General features: G+C 38.9%; 1 protein-coding gene across 1 annotated transcript in view; it reads left to right on the top strand.

Moving 5' to 3' along the window:
• The window catches only part of SH3GL2 (SH3 domain containing GRB2 like 2, endophilin A1), a 113,566-nt gene extending 101,936 nt beyond the window's left edge, over nt 1-11,630 (top strand). The window contains exons 6-9 of the mRNA XM_063295025.1: nt 822-980; nt 2,600-2,703; nt 9,797-9,921; nt 11,084-11,630. Coding sequence (XP_063151095.1) covers nt 822-980; nt 2,600-2,703; nt 9,797-9,921; nt 11,084-11,283 — 588 coding nt within the window. The 3' untranslated portion in view covers nt 11,284-11,630. The remainder of the gene's footprint in view (nt 1-821; nt 981-2,599; nt 2,704-9,796; nt 9,922-11,083) is intronic.
• Nucleotides 11,631-19,092: the final 7,462 nt, after the last annotated feature.

Raw genomic sequence — 19,092 nt, 5'->3', positions numbered from 1 at the left:
ATCAGGAAAATGGAAACTCTTGTCATTATATATTAATTGTAGTGTATATTTTAAAAAACTAGGGGGTTATACTTTCCATTAAAAAATCTTAGTATCTGATCAATCTGCTTGAAATAAATATATTAGCATGGAATCCCTCTAAGTAAATATATCAAGTCAATATATATTAATAGTATTATTATTATTGAGAATTAAGTTGTAGGTAAAATCATGAATACACTTTTGCTCTTGAACACTTAGCATTCCAGTAAACAGATAAGTTTCTGACCTTGCACATTAAAGATTTTAGCTTGTTGTTCATTTGAACAGCACTTTAACTTAGCATTTTTTCCTTTGTCTAGAGAGAGTTCATACTGTCTTATGAATTAGGTTTTATATAAGTCAACCCCCCTAGTTTGCAAACTAGTTTGTGTCTTACCTTAAAGCAATTACTACTTTCTACATGTCCATTTTTCTAAATTCTAAATGTTTGATCATTCTCACTTGTCCACAACTTGTCTTTGAAAAAATGAGATAAGTTTGTTCATTGCTTGGAAATAAATAGCACCATTCTTAATTGCCATTATTAGCAAGTTTAATTAAGCTAAGGTTCATAAAAGAGTCAATCTGGTGTAGTGGTTAAAGATACTGGGCTAGGAACTGGGAGACTGAGTTTAGTCCTGCCTTATGCACAAAGATAGCTGGGTGGCTTTGGGCCATCATACTCTCTCAGGCCCAGGAGGAAGGCAATGGCAAACTACTTCTGAAGAGTCATGATTGAATTGAAGGGATTAAAAAAGGGGGGTTTATAAAGCTGTTGTACTTTCTCCACTCCTTTTCAGCATCATCTTAAAAAAATGGAGGGCAGACGCCTGGACTTCGATTACAAGAAGAAAAGACAAGGCAAGATCCCAGATGAGGAACTCCGCCAAGCCCTAGAGAAGTTTGACGAGTCAAAAGAGATTGCTGAATCAAGCATGTTTAATCTGCTAGAGATGGATGTGAGCAAATCCTCCCCCCCCCTTTTTTTTTTGTATTTTGGATAGATTTTTCAGTAACAGATTAATTTTTTTAAGTAACTAATGTTTAAAAAAAATGAACAGTTTTCTGGTGTTGTTTCCTAAACTCTGTTCCATAAGTGTGTAGATCTGGTTTTCCAAGGCAAAATATTACCTAAAGGTTAAATGTGATTATCCTGCTAGAAAAGTAGTTTGTATTTTGGAGTTGCAAGGGCAAGTTTTGCAAACATGTTTTTAGGTGAATTGGCACTGTCAGCAAATTATTATTCTTGCTATCAATTTTCATGTGAATGGCATTTTGGAAGAAGACTTGGTAATAATCTTAGACACTGCTGGGACTGATCCACAGCACCATGGATTGCAACGTGAATTCTAGCTCCCCTATGAATTATTTGAATAATCTCAATGTTCCACAGTTCCTTGGTTTCAGGTGTAAAAATACTTACAATCAGAATAATGGTGATATGCCTCAAAAATTCCTCAAGATGAATAAAATATTTTATTGTTATACCCCCTTCAGGTTGATGTGTGTAATAAATCAGGTTTTACATAAATTTACATAATATCTGAACGTGCTGGAACAAACCTCAATAAATTATAAAGCAGGATCACAGCATTTATTGTAGCTTTCTTGTTCTCCACTGAAACTGAATATATAGAATTCAGTCAAGCTAACAAATACCAGTCTGCTAAGGCTAAATCCGTGCCAATATGGAGTTTCACATTTTTTTCTGGGAAAAGAATGATGACTATCCCCATAAGACACACTCCAATTTTGTCTCGGCTGAAACCCAGAACAATGAAAATGTTCTGGGTATTGATTCAGCCATACCACAGCTCTGTATTTTACTTGTGTGGAAGAGAAACCCTTCACTCTGAAGTGAAAACATGGTTTTCCTCACATGGCTTTACTTGTAAATGAGCAGGGTTCCACCACCACCTATTGTTTCAAGTACCACTCTGGTAGCAAGAATGCTATATTCTGAAGAATTACTATTGTTCTAATGATAAGTAGTATTATAATACTCTGAGATGGAGCCTCAGTCGAGGACATGTCCAGGAATAATTTAAAGACTTCCTCAGCTGGTTTGGAGACATATTGCAGGGTGCAGGGCATTAAGAAAGTTTTCTTTTTTTATATTAGTGACTTTGATTAAATATATGAATTGTTTTTCATTGCATGTTGAACAGCAATAGGTGTTAGTCTTGCACAGTCAGGTCTTTTTTTTAAAAAAAATCCAGACTTGCTACAGTATATGCATGCATATCCAGTTTCTTTTATAGATAGGACACAATTAATCTGCATTAAGTGATTCTGTATATGCACACTTGCTTATGAATGTAAGTGGCTTGTTGGTTAGAGCAAAGTCTACCTATATCATATTCTAGAAGCTGTCTGACTTTTAGATGGTTCTCCAGAAAATGGCCAGTAGGAAGCAACTGAATACTGGCTACCTTTTTTGCCAATCCTAGGGAAGAGGGCTGTAATGTTTTTTCCAGTTCTGCTATTCAGTTCGAAGTTGAGTTTTCCTTATTCACTACTTTTTCAGAGGACTGAATGCACTACACAACAGTGTTGTGATAAGGCTGTCTCTTTGCAGATTGAACAAGTAAGCCAACTTACTGCACTAGTACAAGCCCAGCTGGAATACCACAAGCAAGCCAAAGAGATTCTCCAACAAGTTAGTCTGAAGCTGGAAGAAAGGTAGTAAACATTTAACAGAATTATTTGGGCATATGTTTTTAATGTCAAGGCTGAAAACCTGAGATGAAATTACACTGAGATATAGCTGTGTTGTCTTTTCAACAGAGGAGCAAATTTCCATGGGTTATAGAACAAAATGCATAGGCATATTTAATTGCATTTTAGGGCTGGAACATGATACATTTTGCAACAGTTATTCCACTGAAAATATCTTCCCCACAGTAAGCTTTCCATTGTTGCTACCCACAATTTGGCTCCCCATTAAATATGTATTTTCTAGAGTGGCTAATGAAGTGGTTTGTTTTAGGGTTGTGCAAAACATTCCATGCATGGAACTATTGTGAATGGTCGAAGCTTGGACCTGAACACACACATTGTCCCTGGGCACAGACTTCCACAAATATGTGTGTGGCTCATATATGTTGGCAGAGTGCTAGAAAGCCTTTGGCCCAGGAGAGATCAGAAAAGTCACACACCAGGCATTTCTATAAAAATAATTGCTGAGAGGAGAGATTTCTCTCAGCTGCATGCTCTCTGCAAGCCTACACAGAAGGGAAACTGAAACTAAAACAAGTCCAGGCAAGTTCCTCCCTTAGGCAATGCAACCATTAACACATGAAAAGGGGACAATTAAATTCAACCTCTTCAGCCAAAATGATTAGTTACCATAGTAACCTTAATCTGTAGTAGAAAACATATTAACACTCCCCTTTTTATACTACAGAATAAGACGCAAACCAATTTTTTTTGACAACTCTGTATGTCTTTCCATTCACAATATTTTAACATTATCTCCCCTTTGGTTTAACAGAAAGCTACCATCCTTCTTCCTGTGTATTTCCAAACCTAGGTTATTTGTTACAGTTCCAAAGCTTTCTAATGTGAAATGGCTTTTCATGCAGGCTTCAAAATCAAGCCTTTGTTTTTCTGTTGGTGTGAACAGCAGCAAATTATCAACATAAATGCACAGATACATACAGCCTTGTTTGTCCTCCTTCATATATACACATGGATCTGCTTTTCCTTTTTCAAAACCAAAATTCTGCAGTTTTTCATCTACTTTTTGGTTCCAGGATCTAGCAGCTTGTTTTAACCCATAGATTGACTTCTGCAGTTCACGGACTAGATTCTCCCCTTTTTCATAGCCAGGGGGTTGCTGCATGTATAATTTGTGGTCTAAATCACCATAGAGAAATGCAGTTTGAATGTCATAGTGATGAACTGACATTCCTTTGAGTGCAGCAATTTTTAACAGTAATCTAATTGGTTCACCTTTAGTAACTGGTGCAAAAGTCTTGTCAAAGTCTAAATCCTTCCTTTGAGTGAACCCTTTTGCAACCAACCTTGCTTTATATTTTTGGATTTTGCCATCAGCATCCCTTTTCAGTTTGAAAACCCACCTACAACCCAGACAGCGTTCATTGGGAGGTAGATTTACCAGTTTCCATGTTTTATTTTCTTTCAAGGATGCTAATTCCTGTTGCATGGCAGAATGCCAATTTTGTGCAATCTCTGGTGGTAAAGCATTCACTTGTTCTAAAGACTCAGGTTCTGTGAATATGTGAAAAGCCTTTACTGTTTCAGCCTGAAAATGTGATGGAGGAACGCCTTTATTACTCCTCTGAGATCTGCGAGGTAATACAGGGCTTAAATTTTGACTCCTATCACTTTCCTGAGAAGCATCTGTCTCATCAGACAGATCTTCAGTTTGCTTTTCTGGTTTAATGTCCTCATCAGGCAAAAGATCACTATCAGCAAGTCCTTGCTGTTCTCTTGTGGTGGTCAGATCAACTGGAGAGCTAGAGTTTAATCTCCCCCAGTTTTGTTCAGCAAAAGAAGTGCTTTTGCTAATTATTAATTTCTCTCCCATTATGAACCTGTAGCTCCTCTGGCTTTGTTCATAGCCAACAAAGATGGCTTTCTTTGTTGTGTGGCCTCCTTTCCTTCTCTGCTGTTTTGGAATGTGAACCCATGCAGTGCTACCAAACACTCTAAGATGGCTTACCTTTGGTTTCACACCATAAAACAAATAGAATGGAGTGTCCTGAATCACAGAGTTATACAACCTGTTCTGTACATAACAAGCAGTCGATAAAGTTTCTCCCCAGTACTTAAAACATAATCGTGAATCTTTTAACATGCATTCCATCGCATTTTGCAAGGTTCTGCCCTTTCTTTCAGCAACACCATTTTGCTGAGGGGTGTAAGGGTTAGAAAGAATTTGTTCTATCCCCTTTTCCACTAGGAACCTTCTGAATTTGTGAGAAAGGTACTCTCCTCCTCTATCACATTGGAGTGCAGATACAGGCCTAGGGAATTTTCCATTTGCCCATGTCAAAAAACTTTTAAATTTCTCAAATGCCTCATCTTTATGTTTCAAGATGTAGATAAATGTGTATCTTGAGAAATCATCAGTGATGGTCATTGCATACCTTGCTTGTCCAAGACTTGAAGCAAAAGGACCAATAATGTCAGAGTGTACAATTTCCAAAGGTCTAGTTGTAACTCTGTCACTGTGCTTACTCACAGGAGCTTTTAGTGTTTTGCATTCTTTGCAAACTACACAATCTAAGTATTTATCACAGGGTTTTATCTTTAGGTCAGCACACAGCTGTGGCATTTGTGCTATATACTTGAAATTAGCATGACCAAATCTCCTGTGCATCAGGTGTACACATTGGTCATGATATGGCATGTTGCCAACTGTAGCCTTGCAGCTTGGCTTCCTTGCATTTTGCACAATGTACAAGGAGTCTTTTAATATACCAGTAGCACACAATTTTCCATTTTTACATATCTCACAACCATTTTTCTTAAATGTTATGACATACTCTCTTGCAGCCAATTGTGCCACAGATAAAAGGTTTGATTGTAAATTTGGCACATACAACACATCTTTTACAGTTTCTCCCAAGCAGGATAAATACAAGTCACCTTGTCCCATAATTTTGGTCACAGACCCATCAGCCAAAGATACACTTTGTCTTTCAGTTTTAGGCAGTGACACAAAAGAGCTTTTACAATTATATAAATGACAATTGGCCCCAGAATCTAACACCCATACATCAGAATTACCCTTCTCAGCAACCTGTGCAATTTGGGTTGTCTGAAGAGCCTTCTTCTGTGTTGTCCTTGTGTTCTTCTTCTCTGTCTTTCTACTCTTGGGTCTCAAGGCACAGTCTTTCTGCAAATGTCCAGCTGAACCACAGGTGACGCATCGCTGGCTGGCTAGTGCTGTGGCCTCAGCTTCCTTTCCCTTCTTTTCCCTTGTTTTCTGGTACTGCAGCTTTCCAAGAAGAGATGGGGGGGATCTTTCCTCTCTCTTCTCCCATTCAGCGAGTAAGCGCTGTGTAACATACGATGGGGTGAGGTCTGCTTCAGGCATAGCTTCCAGGGTACAAATCAGCGTGTCCCACGTTTCATTCAGTGAGGACAGGAGGATATAGGATTTTGTGAGAGGTGTAAATTCCATTCCTCTCTCCTGCAACTCAACAAACAGCTGCTGAATATAATGCAGGTGCTCAGGAAGGCTATCTCCTTCTGCAAGGTAGGCTTTGTACAGCTTTTTTGTCAGGGTAGCTTTACTCCCTGCTGTTGCCTTTACATACAAGTCTCTCAAAGCGTCCCAAAGTTGCTTTGCAGACTGCATACCTTGCACATGGACTAGCTGATTGTCCTCAACTCCCAGGATAATGGTGGCTCTAGCCTGCTCATCCTGTCTAAGCCATTCAGCACTGGGATTTTGGGGGGTTTGCTCACCAATTGGCAGCCAAAGATTCTCTCTGCGAAGATACATCTCCATCTTCAGGGCCCAATTCAAATAGTTGGTCTCTGATAGGCGCTCCAGAGGCATTGCTGAGGGCTGGGAGGTAGCCATGGCTTCTTCCTTCTTTTGCAAGTCACCTCAGCTGGCTTCTTTGTCCTGTAGTCCGGCAGTTGCTGGAAAATCTCCAGGTGGCTCCAAAGAAAATCTTCACAGGTCTTTGCTACCTGCCTTTAAATTGTGCATGAGGTGTGGTGCTGATCTCTCTATTCTCTCTTGGTTTTACTGGGTTTACTGGGCTGCTTACTGGGCCCATAACCTGTTGGCAGAGTGCTAGAAAGCCTTTAGCCCAGGAGAGATCAGAAAAGTCACACACCAGGCATTTCTATAAAAATAATTTTGTTTACAGAAAGCAAAACATATTTAAAGGCTTTTTGCTGAGAGGAGAGATTTCTCTCAGCTGCATACTCTCTGCAAGCCTACACAGAAGGGCAACTGAAACTAAAGTCCAGGCAAGTTCCTCCCTTAGGCAATGCAACCATTAACACGTGAAAAGGGGACAATTAAATTCAACCTCTTCAGCCGGCCAAAATGATTAGTTACCATAGTAACCTTAATCTGTAGTAGAAAACATATTAACAATATATTCCAGGCAGGAGTTCCATAGTAGGAGACAGCATGCCTGTTTTTCTCCTGGGCTAGCATTGGCTGTAGAGTATTTTTCTTGTATTATTTTATGAGAATAGAAAGTAGAGCACCATCAATTCCTCATTTCTTGCAAAGAAGTGGAGAAAATGTAGCTTTTTTAGCTGTATTGTTTGGCATCCCTAAGATATAGTGAAATACATTATTTTTTAATAGTAATTTTATTAAAGATTACAATTTACAACAATAAAAACTAATACAAACTAGAAAAAAAATAGAAGGTGCAGAAAAGAAAAAAATAGAAAGAAAAATAGAAAAGAAAGAAAAAACAAGAATATAGTAAAGGAAAAAAGAGAAATATATAAAGAAATGACTTCCCCCTTCACCACAAGTATAAACAATTTTAGTAACACCTCTTACCAGGTCACTCTCTTGGTTTGTTATTTGTGTATCCCTTTTAATTATTAAAACATCAGCCGGTTTCTTTTGTATGTCCGGTGTAACATCTTTTTCCTTGTCATTCTTCTAGGCTATCATTTTAAAATCCACTTTTAAATCAGTCTCAATCATGTCAGGTAATATTTGTTCCTCTACTGGGAGTTGAAGTCCACACATCTTAAAGTTCCCAAGGTTGAGAAACACTGCTTTAGAGACACAACAGATGTTTTTAAAAACTTGTTTTCTATCTAGAATCAATATGAGTCTCAGAACTAATAATGCCTCAGAAAACATTAGGGACTCCACTTTTTTTTCCAAGTTGGTGAAGCACTCCCAGCACACACTTGCCAGCAACTTCTGTTTTTTCCTGCCCACTGATTTTCTAAATCTCCACTCTTTCTGGACTTATTCTGCTGCTCCTTTTCTTGCAATTGGATTCAAGTGATGTAATGCAATTAGTCCTTCAAAAGCTCCTTTTTCCAAGTTGTACTTGGACATTAAAGAAAAGAAAGTGACTTATTCCAATATGAACCGAATAGAGTTCACCTTTTTTTCCCCACTGCTTAGCAAGTTTGCTTGCTTGGTTATTTTTTTATGGATTTTAAATCATTCTCCAATTGCATACAGTCATGATATGTTATGTTTCTTTTAGTCCTGATTATAATGACTTGTACTGAGATCTGTCTTTTTTATGAGTTAAAGTTATATGATAATTTCTTGAGGAATTGTGTTAATCTTATCAAAAGAGTTTTGGACTCTTTTGAAGAGTCTTGCTCTGGTGTGGTGGTGGGGCTCAAGAATCTATAAACAAGTTAAATGGTCTTCATATACTAGAATTATAGATATCATCATGAAATAACTAAAAATAAATAATTTTATAACTTTAGTTTGCAGGACATAGATAGAAACATAGCTTTTTCAACTTGAAATCATGTTTTCTTATCGTAAGCCTGCCTAGAGTTCAACTATCATTTATCACAGTTTACAGAAGTTGTGGTTTACAAGTCTATTGTTTGGTTAAATTATTATGGATTTTGACAAGGCAGCTTCAACAGTATGTATTTGCCTATGTGCTTCTAATCAGAACAAGCTGCTCTTGACATTAAGCACCTTGGACAGGTCCACTCTACTGGATTCCATCAAGAGAAATTTCAGGAAATTTAGTGAGCTTGGGAATCTGTATAGCCTCTACCCTACTGCAAATGGGAAATATGACTTCTAATTGCCAAGCATGAGAGCTCTGCAGAAACTCGGGTTTCTGTTTCAAAAAAGCAGGTTTGTACAATCAGACCTTCAGTAAAGAGTGAATGCTCTGGTTCTACAACTTCAAATAAAAGTACCATGCTCAATCTCAAGGCTTTGACAAGAAAGACCAGGCACCTTGCAACCTGCCCTGCCCAGGGAATGTGAAGGAATTGCAGGCAGGATCTGTGATACTTTAAAACTAATTTTACTTCAATGTTGCAATAGCGTAGCCAGAGAACCAGCCAAGCAGTACAAATAGGAAAGTGCTTGAGTCTTACTGCCAACCCTTGCGACTGAGATGTGGGCTTTCTGGGTAGTCAGGAGATGTAATATATTTGTGGGGCTGAGAGGTGAATAAAGTCCAATCTGGTTTTATATAGCAAATGTTTATGACCTGGCCCCTGGTTTTCCAGCACATAATGGTCTCAACAAGCAGCTGCAGTTAGCATCAGTTCCACCTTCCAGACTACAGTAGAATAATACCTCCATTACAGATTCCATTCATTCTACATACTGAAGGGGACCCTGTAAGATATCTTCCATATACACTGAAGTACATTTAATAGACGAAACTGGCCTTTGTATGAATGTCAAGGCATATATCGACCTGATGAATAGGTCAATAGATAGGATAGAAGCCTAACAGAAGCCTAAACTAACTTGTCCTCTGCCACCAGGAGAGCCCTTTGAACATGAATCAGATACTGACTTGACACATTTGTGCAATTTATGCATTCCTTTTTTATAACAGATCACTATGATGAAGTATTAAGAATGACCAGTCCATTCAGTTTTAGGGCCAAAAGGATGAAGATGAGTACTTTCAATTATCAGACAAAGTTCTACACTACATAGTAGGAAGCATGATTAATAGCTGGCTTGTAGACAAGCTGGTTATGAGAATACAAAGAAATGTTTGCATTGATTTGTCTTAGTGGATAGAAATTGCTTGGTTTCTAGTTACTAGTTCAGATTAAATCTGCTTTGCTCGTGTTCTGACAGAATAAAAGAAACATCAGTTCAACCCAGAAGAGAATATCAGCCAAAGCCTCGAATGAGCTTGGACTTTAGTGAGAATAGTCAGCACAATGGAGGGATCTCTAATGCTACCACTCCTAGGCCCTCAGGTAAGAATTGGAAAAGAGGAGATTTTTAAAAAGTGTAAAAGGAAAATCTCTGAATTTCCTTTCTCTGAAGTTGGAGGCCTGCCTATGATCCTGGGGGGAGGAGAAACAAATTAATCCTGTTGTCCTAGAGATAGTAGTGGGGTGGGGGATAAATTATTTTGAAATATTATATAAGGTCAGTGAGATTCACAAAACAATCTGAGTATAGATGATCAATTATACACACAGAGATACATTTATTTATTTATTAAATTTCTCTGCTGCCCATCGCATGCTCAACGACTCTTTCATTTCCTTCCTTCCTTTCATAGAATGTCTTATATCAAAGGAAAGCCCAGCTAGGTGGCAGCACCTTGATTGACCTCAAACTGCTAAGCAAGGTTGGACCAGTTAGTGTTGAGATGGAAGAGTAACTGGAATTAGAAGGGCTACAGGGTAAACTCAGAAGTTGAAATAAATTCCAGAAAAAGGCAGTGGCAAATCATTGATGTATTGTTATCTCCATAAAGTCACCAGGAGTTAAGTTTAACTCAAAGGAGATTTTTTATTTTAAAAAGTAATATTCTATGAAAGAATTATAGAATGTTTAAGGCTGGATGGCTGTTAGACACTCATAACATTTCATTCTCGCATAAATAGTGTTTGTTATAAAGGCATCTCATTTTGAATTCCATCCCATCATTCATAAGGCAATACAAATTGCATTGTGATCCACATGGGCTGATAGAATACAATTAGCTGCTACAGGAAGCCCATAAGCAAGACAGGATGCAATACTTTTTTCCTATTTGGCACTGTGATGTTCTTTGAATAATATATGATATGATATATAATTTTATGTTAAAGCATTATAATAATTTACAACAAAGTGAGCTATAAAGCAATTCAACAACAAAGCTAAAAACACATAGTTTTTTAATAGCCATCATATAATCAGGGCTTTAAACTGTTATAATAAGAGATTCATAAAAGGTCTGGAAGAATGAAGTCTTCTCCTAGTGCTGATATAAGCACAAACTAGGCATTTAGCATTCCACAGTAAAGACATAGATGGTATCTAATCATGGAGGGTCTGTCTCCTGTTGTAGTTAATGCCCATTGACTATGGCAATGCTGCATCTTGTTACAGCCTTCTGTAAGCCCTTTCTTTCTTTCCACGTAGGCGTTGCTATGGATCAGCCATGTTGTCGAGCTCTGTATGACTTTGACCCTGAAAACGAAGGGGAGCTTGGTTTTAAAGAAGGCGATGTCATCACCCTCACTAACCAGATTGATGAAAACTGGTATGAAGGCATGCTTCATGGGCAGTCAGGCTTCTTCCCCATCAATTACGTGGAAATTCTTGTTCCTTTGCCTCATTAGGACGGCCAGTTCACCATATCTAAATTACTGTTTCTCCTAAAAAAGTCATGTGTTGGTACCACTGCTTTTGAAAAATTAAGAAATGAATAAATGAAATGGCTGCTTATTCCACCTCACAAGTACAAGCTGCAGTGGTTAAAATAGTCATCGGCCCCACAGATAATATTTGATTTTTTTGTCACCCTGCCGCATAGTGGTGATGTGTGATATTTTCTTGAGGCGTTGCAGCCGGACACATGGGATGTCCAGGTTACTCCGTTGGTTGCTACAGAGATGTCTGCGCAGTAATGGGATGGAAGAGTGTGGCAATTAGTGATGCAACTCAGTCTTAATATTGTGGAGAGAAAGCAGCTGAATTATTGGGGAAGATAAAGCAGATCACCATTCTATCATTATTTTCCTCTCCTAGTACAAAGAAGAGAAAAAAATGTCCTTGGCCATTCCATCTTTCCCTATCCAAACAGTGTGGTTTATGCAGGCCTAATTATTGCTAACCAGCTTTTTCGTGTTGTCTTATCTCAGAAATGATTGAGTGCTGGAGAAACTGCAAAATGTATATTCCAGCTGCTTTATACATCAGCCACCACTGCTCTGTACTTGCTATATTCCAAGTGAGTCAGAAGGTGCATTAGAATCTATTGGCAGATTTGTGTGTGAACAATTGTGTTTTATTTCACAACTGCTTAACACTAGCAGCAACAAAATTCTGCCTAAAAGTTGCTGAAATGAGGAGAACTGAGGGTAATTAGTTTTCATTTTAAAGTTAAAGGGCCTACTAATTGCTAGTACTCAGAACAAATTCTTATGCTTAGTGAGCTCAGAGGCTCCTTGTTTTTAAAATTCTGGCTCTGGTTGGTGAATTTGGGGTTCTAGTTAAAATAATAATAATAATATCAAACTTTTTAGTCTGCCAGCCCCATCTTAGATTGTTAATTCAAGGGCCTGTTCAGTATCCAGGTTACTTAAAGGCTTTTTAAAAGCATCCAAAAGCTAAGGCAGGAAAGCTTAATGTTGGCGGGTAGCCTAAGAGCTTGCTTAGAAAGTTCAAATATTAAAAGCACAATGCCAGCAGAAGTAAATCATACTTGGAGAAAACATTTTAAAAACAAAATTCATCTGTTTACTTTGTGTAAAGTCTAGGCACAAAAGGTATAATTTTAAAATTTCAAGACCCCTTTATTCTATATATTTACTAATAGTAATAAGCAACTTACACCATGTAGTTTTATTTTCCTCTACCTTGTGTTCTTTGAACATCATTTGTTTATATTCTGCCCTCAGTGAGGACTAAATAATAACAGATTTTTTTGTGCTTAGCAATTAAAGTGATGCATAGTTATATACACAAAAACATTTGAGTTATTTTTCTTTCCATGGTCTCCTCTACACGTTTATGTGCCACTTCCTCCAGTTGGGGTGTAAAATGTTGTCTAGCTGGTTCATTGTTCTTTTCGGTAACTGTTGTTTGTTTCATCCGAATTATCCAGAGTTCTGTTTCTCTATATAAACCTGTATATAAACCTTCCTGCGCTGCTTCAGATGTGCCACTTCAGTATTGGACCATGTGAAATGAAGGCAATCCTTTTGCTTTTAATGTATAAACTATACCATGAAAAGTGTTGTTCTTTCAAATAAAAATGCTAATTGACAAACCAGAATGGTTATGTTTGCTTTCTCTTCATTAATATTCTTATTTAATAACAGCAGGATCGCCACCATTTCCTATCCAAGATACAGGTGGTCCTTGGGTTACAACAATTGGGACAGGGATTGCTGTCACTAAGCAATGTGGTCGCAAAGCATGATGTCACATGACCCCATCGCCTAGCAATGACAATCCTGGCAGTCCAAGTTGCCATCATAACCCCAAGAGGCTTGGGTTGGGAAGCATAGGAGTCACAGGTAAGCAGCATGGGGGTGGAGGATGCCAAGGGGTGGGGGAGGCCGGAGGAGGCCCTGGGAGGCCCGGTACAGGTTGCACGCAAGCACAGGAAGTCTGGGGGATGGATGGCAGTTTTCTTTAAGCTTTAATTAAAAATCAAATGTCTCACTGTGAACATTTCTTGCCACTGCTCTCAGTTTGAAAGTCCTTATCTCCTTGTTCATTTGGCTCAGCTTCTGCTAATTTAATAGAGGGTTTAAAGATTTCAGAAGAGCTGGGCTAGATTGGACCAAAATCCTGTCTAGTCCATCCATCTAGCTGGATGCCTGGTGGAAAATCACAAATGGGACATAGTATAACGTCAGCCTTTCACTTGTGTTCCCCAGTAACTGATACTGAGAGGCAGTTAGCCACTGATATGGAAGTTAATATAGCATCACTGATTGTCTTTTGTAAACTTTTCAAATTCCATTTCAAACTTTCCAAGTTGGCAGCCTGTGCCATGGATTTCTGACTTTTACAGCTTAATTGCTTGCTATAGAAGTACATCCTCAATGTCTGCCTTGAATCTCCCACCGCTGAGCTTCTTCCAATGGCCCTAATATTTTGAGAGAGAAACATACAGGTATGTTGCGATTAGTGCAAGTTTGAATAATGTGATATTCGATTTAGTGTGAATTTAAATTGATACCAGGTTGCATTTAATGCAACCCCAAATTCAGTTAGTATGAGGCTAGCACGAGGGCAACTAAGGCTAATGCATGTGCAGTTGCAGTTGGGGCTTTAGACGCTGCTCATCCTTGTGTGTGCAAGATGAAGAAAAGGTAGAGTCCATCAGAGGAAAGCACTACAAATTTTAAAAAGAAGATGCTTGTTATTACATTAGAGCAGTGTTTCTCAACCTTGGCAACTTTAAGATGCGTGGACGTCAACTCCCAGAACTCCCCAGCCAGCCATTCCTGGCTGGGGAATTCTGGGAATTGACGTCCACGCATCTTAAAGTTGAGGCAGTTAAAAACACTGGTGTGAACCATGAGATTGCAGGAATGATCAGGAAAGTGATTCTCAAAATATATTCAACATAATGAAACTCAGAATAGCAACTTCTTCACGAATTCATATAATTCTAGTCTGGACCGGTGGTTAAGGTGTGGAGAAGGACTGGAGAAACTTACGTTCAAATCCACCCTCTGTCACAGTTCACTGGGTGACTTAGAGGCTCTTTCTCAGGCCCACCTACCTCACAGGGAAGTTGTTGTAAAACAAATGGGGAGTTGGGAGTGCTATGTATACCACCTTGTGCTCCTGGATGAGAGATGGAATATAAATAAAATACACACACATGGCATTGTGGAAAATGCACATAGTAAACCTTGTAGCACTGCAATTTGTTACCCAAGAGAAGGACAGATGTTCAAAGTGACTTTGTAATCTACTTGAAACAATTGAGGGATGAATTTATGTTCTGTTTGGAGAACCACAGTGCACAAAATACACAAGACTTTTGTAAAAGGTGCAGATATGTAAAAATCAGAGTAGGGGAAAGCTATAATTCAGTGGCAGAGCACAGGATGTTTGTTGTTAAGGTAACACTAGCCCCTTTCCCACAATAAACTTAACTGGGTCATCTCAAGAGGGTAGTATGCTGCGGGAACACCAAAAAGTTCAGTTGACCCAATCAACTAATTCTATGGGCATTACATTTTAGCCCCAAGCGGGTCCAGTCTTGGTTAAGTTAAGCTAACTTCAGCCATGTTTAGGGGACATGAAAGTCCAATTGCTTTGTTTTGCACAGTCAGTCCTCCAAGAAACAGCTGGAAGAGAAAGAGCAGCCAAAAACATGATGGCCCTAAACCCTGATTGACTTCAGCTGCTAAGCCTGGCCAATGGGCTGGGCCTCTCACAAAGACCCAACAGTCCTCTTCTGGAATGAGTGAATTCCCGTGACCTCAGTTGTGACTTTAAACCCCATTAGTATGACTGTGTCTATACCAAAACTGCCAGTAAGAAGATGTGGCTGAGTGAGTGGCTGCGTGGAATAAGCGTTTCATGAGAACAAGGCTAAAAAGGTTTTGGAGTGCGCAAATACTGCAGTCAGGATCTGAGAAGACTGTTCCCAGTTATGCACAGCACTTGGTAGGTTTTAAGGAGCGTCTGCTGTGATAAGCAGCACCTCCATGCAGGGCCGCAACTAGGGTCTGTGTCACCTGGGACAAACATGGATTCCATGCCCATTTTGGCACCCCCCCCAGCGCGGCGCCTGGGGTACATGCCCTGCTTGCCCTCCCCCCCCCCAGTTGCAGACCTGCCTCCATGCAGCCTTAAGAGCAATGGCAGATGGTGCACTAGATCCTGCCATCTAGTAGTAGATCAGCATGCCCAGATCCTGCCATCTGTGCCCATCCACAGCCCCCTTCTGCCTGCCACTTCATTCCTGCCTATCAGGCAACCCTAGGCAAATGTTCAGGTTCCTCTATAGTATGGAGGAGAGAGCCGGTTGGGTATAGTGGTTAAGGCACCAGGCTGGAAACTGGGACACTGTGAGTTCTAGTCCCACCTTCGGCACGAAGCCAGCTGGGTGACCTTGGGCCAGTCACTCTCAGCCCTGGGAAGCAGGCAATGGCAAACCACTTCTGAAAAGCCTTGCCAGGAAAATGCAGGGACTTGTCCAGGCAGTCTCCAAGAATTGGACATGGATTAAAAAAATAGTACAGTGACCATATTTTCTTGGAAAAAATAAAGGACAAAGCTGAAAAAGGGGCAACTCTGAAAGAGGATAAAAAGTTTTAATTGTTTATCTTTATAACTTTGCTTACAAAAGAAAATTCAAGAGCAAAACCAAGAAAAACTTTACAAAAATACATATTCTAATAAAAATATCTAAAATGGAGATTTTGAAAAATAAGTACTGTAGATCTAAATGACAGCTTTTGAAATAAAGGACTGTCCTATAAAATAAAGGATTTATAGTCACTGTACTCTGTAAGCACAGGCCAGTTTATAACCACAACCACTTTAAAGGCCTAGTGAATGCCTTCTATGCCTGTAGGTCCAAGGCAGCTACAGCCACGCCTTGACTGTCTTTACACCATTAGCAACAAACGAACAATCAAAACAGCTATTGGTTGATTCATAGATGTCACTAATAAAGTGGAATTTATTCCAGCTGCACCACTGCAACCACAAGCAGCTTTCCCTAGAAAAGAGAGGAAAATTTGTGAGATCTATGATGTGCCTTCTTACATGAGCATGAACTGTCTTTTCTAAGCCACGAAGTGTAAGAATGACTGTATTCACACAACAGGGTAAAACTAAGTTTACTCAGCTAATCCAGTTTGGGGTATTTGTATGCCCTCTTGCACTGTAACAATGTATGTTAGGTTTGCCCAACATTATAGAGTAAAAAAAATAAACCGATTCATTCAATGTTTTGTGCAAATGTAGCTAGTGATATCTGCACAGGACAAACTAATATCCTCTATTTCCTCTTGTTTAGACATTGGCTTCGTGGTATACAGTGGAAGTACAGACAGGCAATTGCAGCCATGCCCTCCCTATCAGTCCTCACTGTGGGCTGCATTTGTAAAGATAATTTACTTATAATAGGAGTAGCAGCATGAAGGCTGCGTAACTTCATACAACCTGGAAAGCTGCAGGGCAATCAAAGCAGCAGGAGATTTTATTCCTACATCTTTCAAGTCTGAGAATAGCTATAAATTGTAAAGCGATTATTTGTATGAAAGGCCAATCCAGCTGTTCCTTGTTTGCAATGGTGGGCAAGCCAGCTACGCTTCAGTCAAGAAAAGGAGATGGGACTGACAGGAGCTTGGCAATGCCCTGTGCCTACATAAGGGGAAGTCCAGGAGTTTATGGCAATGTTACTGTCTGGCATATGCAGCAATTCTCAGAACTTCCATACATCAATAGAGGGCAGTATTGAGGCAGCAAGCTGATTGGCTGGTGGATCCCCCTTTGACTTTGTCATTTACATTAAGCATATGATTTGCCCACTTTTATTTTCAGGGTTTTGGGTTGCTGTGGAAATCATGTTCACTCCACTGAGGACATTGAAACAAGGGAGAGGCTTTTGGCAAATAAAAAGAAGTGCAACCCAGGCAATTCATCAAGAATTTTCTCAGCTTTGAACAACAGACTTGTGAAAATCCAGGATGAGCAGTTTTTCAAATTAGGCTAATGATTCACTGCTTTCATAAAATATGGTTAATTTTTTTAGAGATGAGTTTACATACAATGATTAGGTCTACACAGTACACTATGCAACAAACTTTTAAAACATGGCTTGTTGACTGTCACAGTTGTTTCTTGCATTACATTCAGCCATAATGAGTCAACCATAATTGTTGGGTTTTACCACATACCCAAAAACATGCCATTAGCACAATGTATTAGCCCAGCAAATGAGTAAACTTATTTTTAGAAAAATCAATAATTTTCTTTTCTTCCTTCCCATCCATTTATAATTACATTTTCCCTTTAGGGGTGACTGGAGATAAAATAGACTGTGTGGAGGAAATACCCCTTTTAAATTTTGTATTGGATTGTGCCAGCTAGGAAAAAAAAGAAGTGACTTGTTTTTACTTTTTCTTAGCTCCCCTACTTACAAGCTAGAAGATTCATTGTATCCACATAATAAAATATTTTCCATGCCTTTGAAATAATTCAATTTTTTCCTTAATTCATTGCACCACCATCTACAGTATTTATCCAACTCATAAGCACCATCTCTTTTATCTTCATAATGGCTAAAGTGTCATCAAGAGTTGCATATAATTTTTACAACCAGGTCACTGCAGGTTGGTTTCCTGGATGAACTTGAATTCTCAAAAAAAAAAAAAAATCTGGCCATGATGAAAACACATTAGGGTCCACCTCTGTTCTTTGGTTGCAAAGATAATATTAGCTTGAGCCAGATTACTTGCTTAAGTAGGCTTCTCTCCTTTTCATAAAGGCTGAAGAGACAGATGTCAGGAACCAATGGTATTATTTCTGGTGGAGTTTTCTCCCAGCTAGATCCTTTACATTTTAGATCTGATTTCAATACGCATTCTAAGTAGAGCTTTAGATAATAAAATCATTGCTATGAAAACCTTACAACATTTAAAAACACATTGCTTAAACAATTCTATGAATTTGCAATGTTCAAAATGTTTGTGCTGTTTTTATTTATCATGTTTCTAGCCCGCCTTTCTTCCACGATCTCAAGACCATGTGCACAGTCTTTCACCTCAGTCCCATTTTATCTTCACAGCCATTTTATCTCATTGGTTACTCTGATGAGGAACTGTATGATTGAACTGGAATTCAAATCTAGGTCTCTTCAGTCCCAAAATAGCACATTTGCATAGGCTCAGCCAAAATGGGACTCCCAATGCAGATATAGGAAAATCAGTCTTGATGGATACTAAGGTTTGCCAGCATATTTTAAAATATCTTTAGGAAGCTATCTTTAAAGATGGGGTAGCTACCCTTTCCCAAAATAGCTTAATGAGCACTAAGTTCATTTACAAAACAAGTAGCAAGCTTTTGAGCCCATGAAAGCCTTAAAAATAAACAGTGATTTCCTAAACTGATATGCTCACATTCCCTTCATCCCATTTACTGGAGAGATGTGTTTAACTGCATTTATAAAAAGCGAACTAACCATAGGGAGCTAGAGTTCTGCACCCTATTTTACTTTAATAGCACTCAGGGTTTAGTTCACTTTTCTCCCCAGATTCTTCACTTGAACAGTACAGCATGCAAGTGCTATATTATTAAGCAGTAGGGGGCGCTCTGACATTTTAAGATAGGTAACAGGTTTTGAAGCCAGAAGATGTAATTTCCTTTTTGCAGTTTTATACTGTAGATTACTGACCAAAGAACAGGTTTCCCTGACATTTGTGCTTGAGACTGCTGTATAATATCAA

Source organism: Candoia aspera, chromosome 2 (genome assembly GCF_035149785.1).
Source record: "Candoia aspera isolate rCanAsp1 chromosome 2, rCanAsp1.hap2, whole genome shotgun sequence".
Classification (NCBI taxonomy): domain Eukaryota; kingdom Metazoa; phylum Chordata; class Lepidosauria; order Squamata; family Boidae; genus Candoia; species Candoia aspera.
Note: the sequence above shows the minus strand (reverse complement) of the source record. Positions and strands in the feature narration are given on the sequence as shown.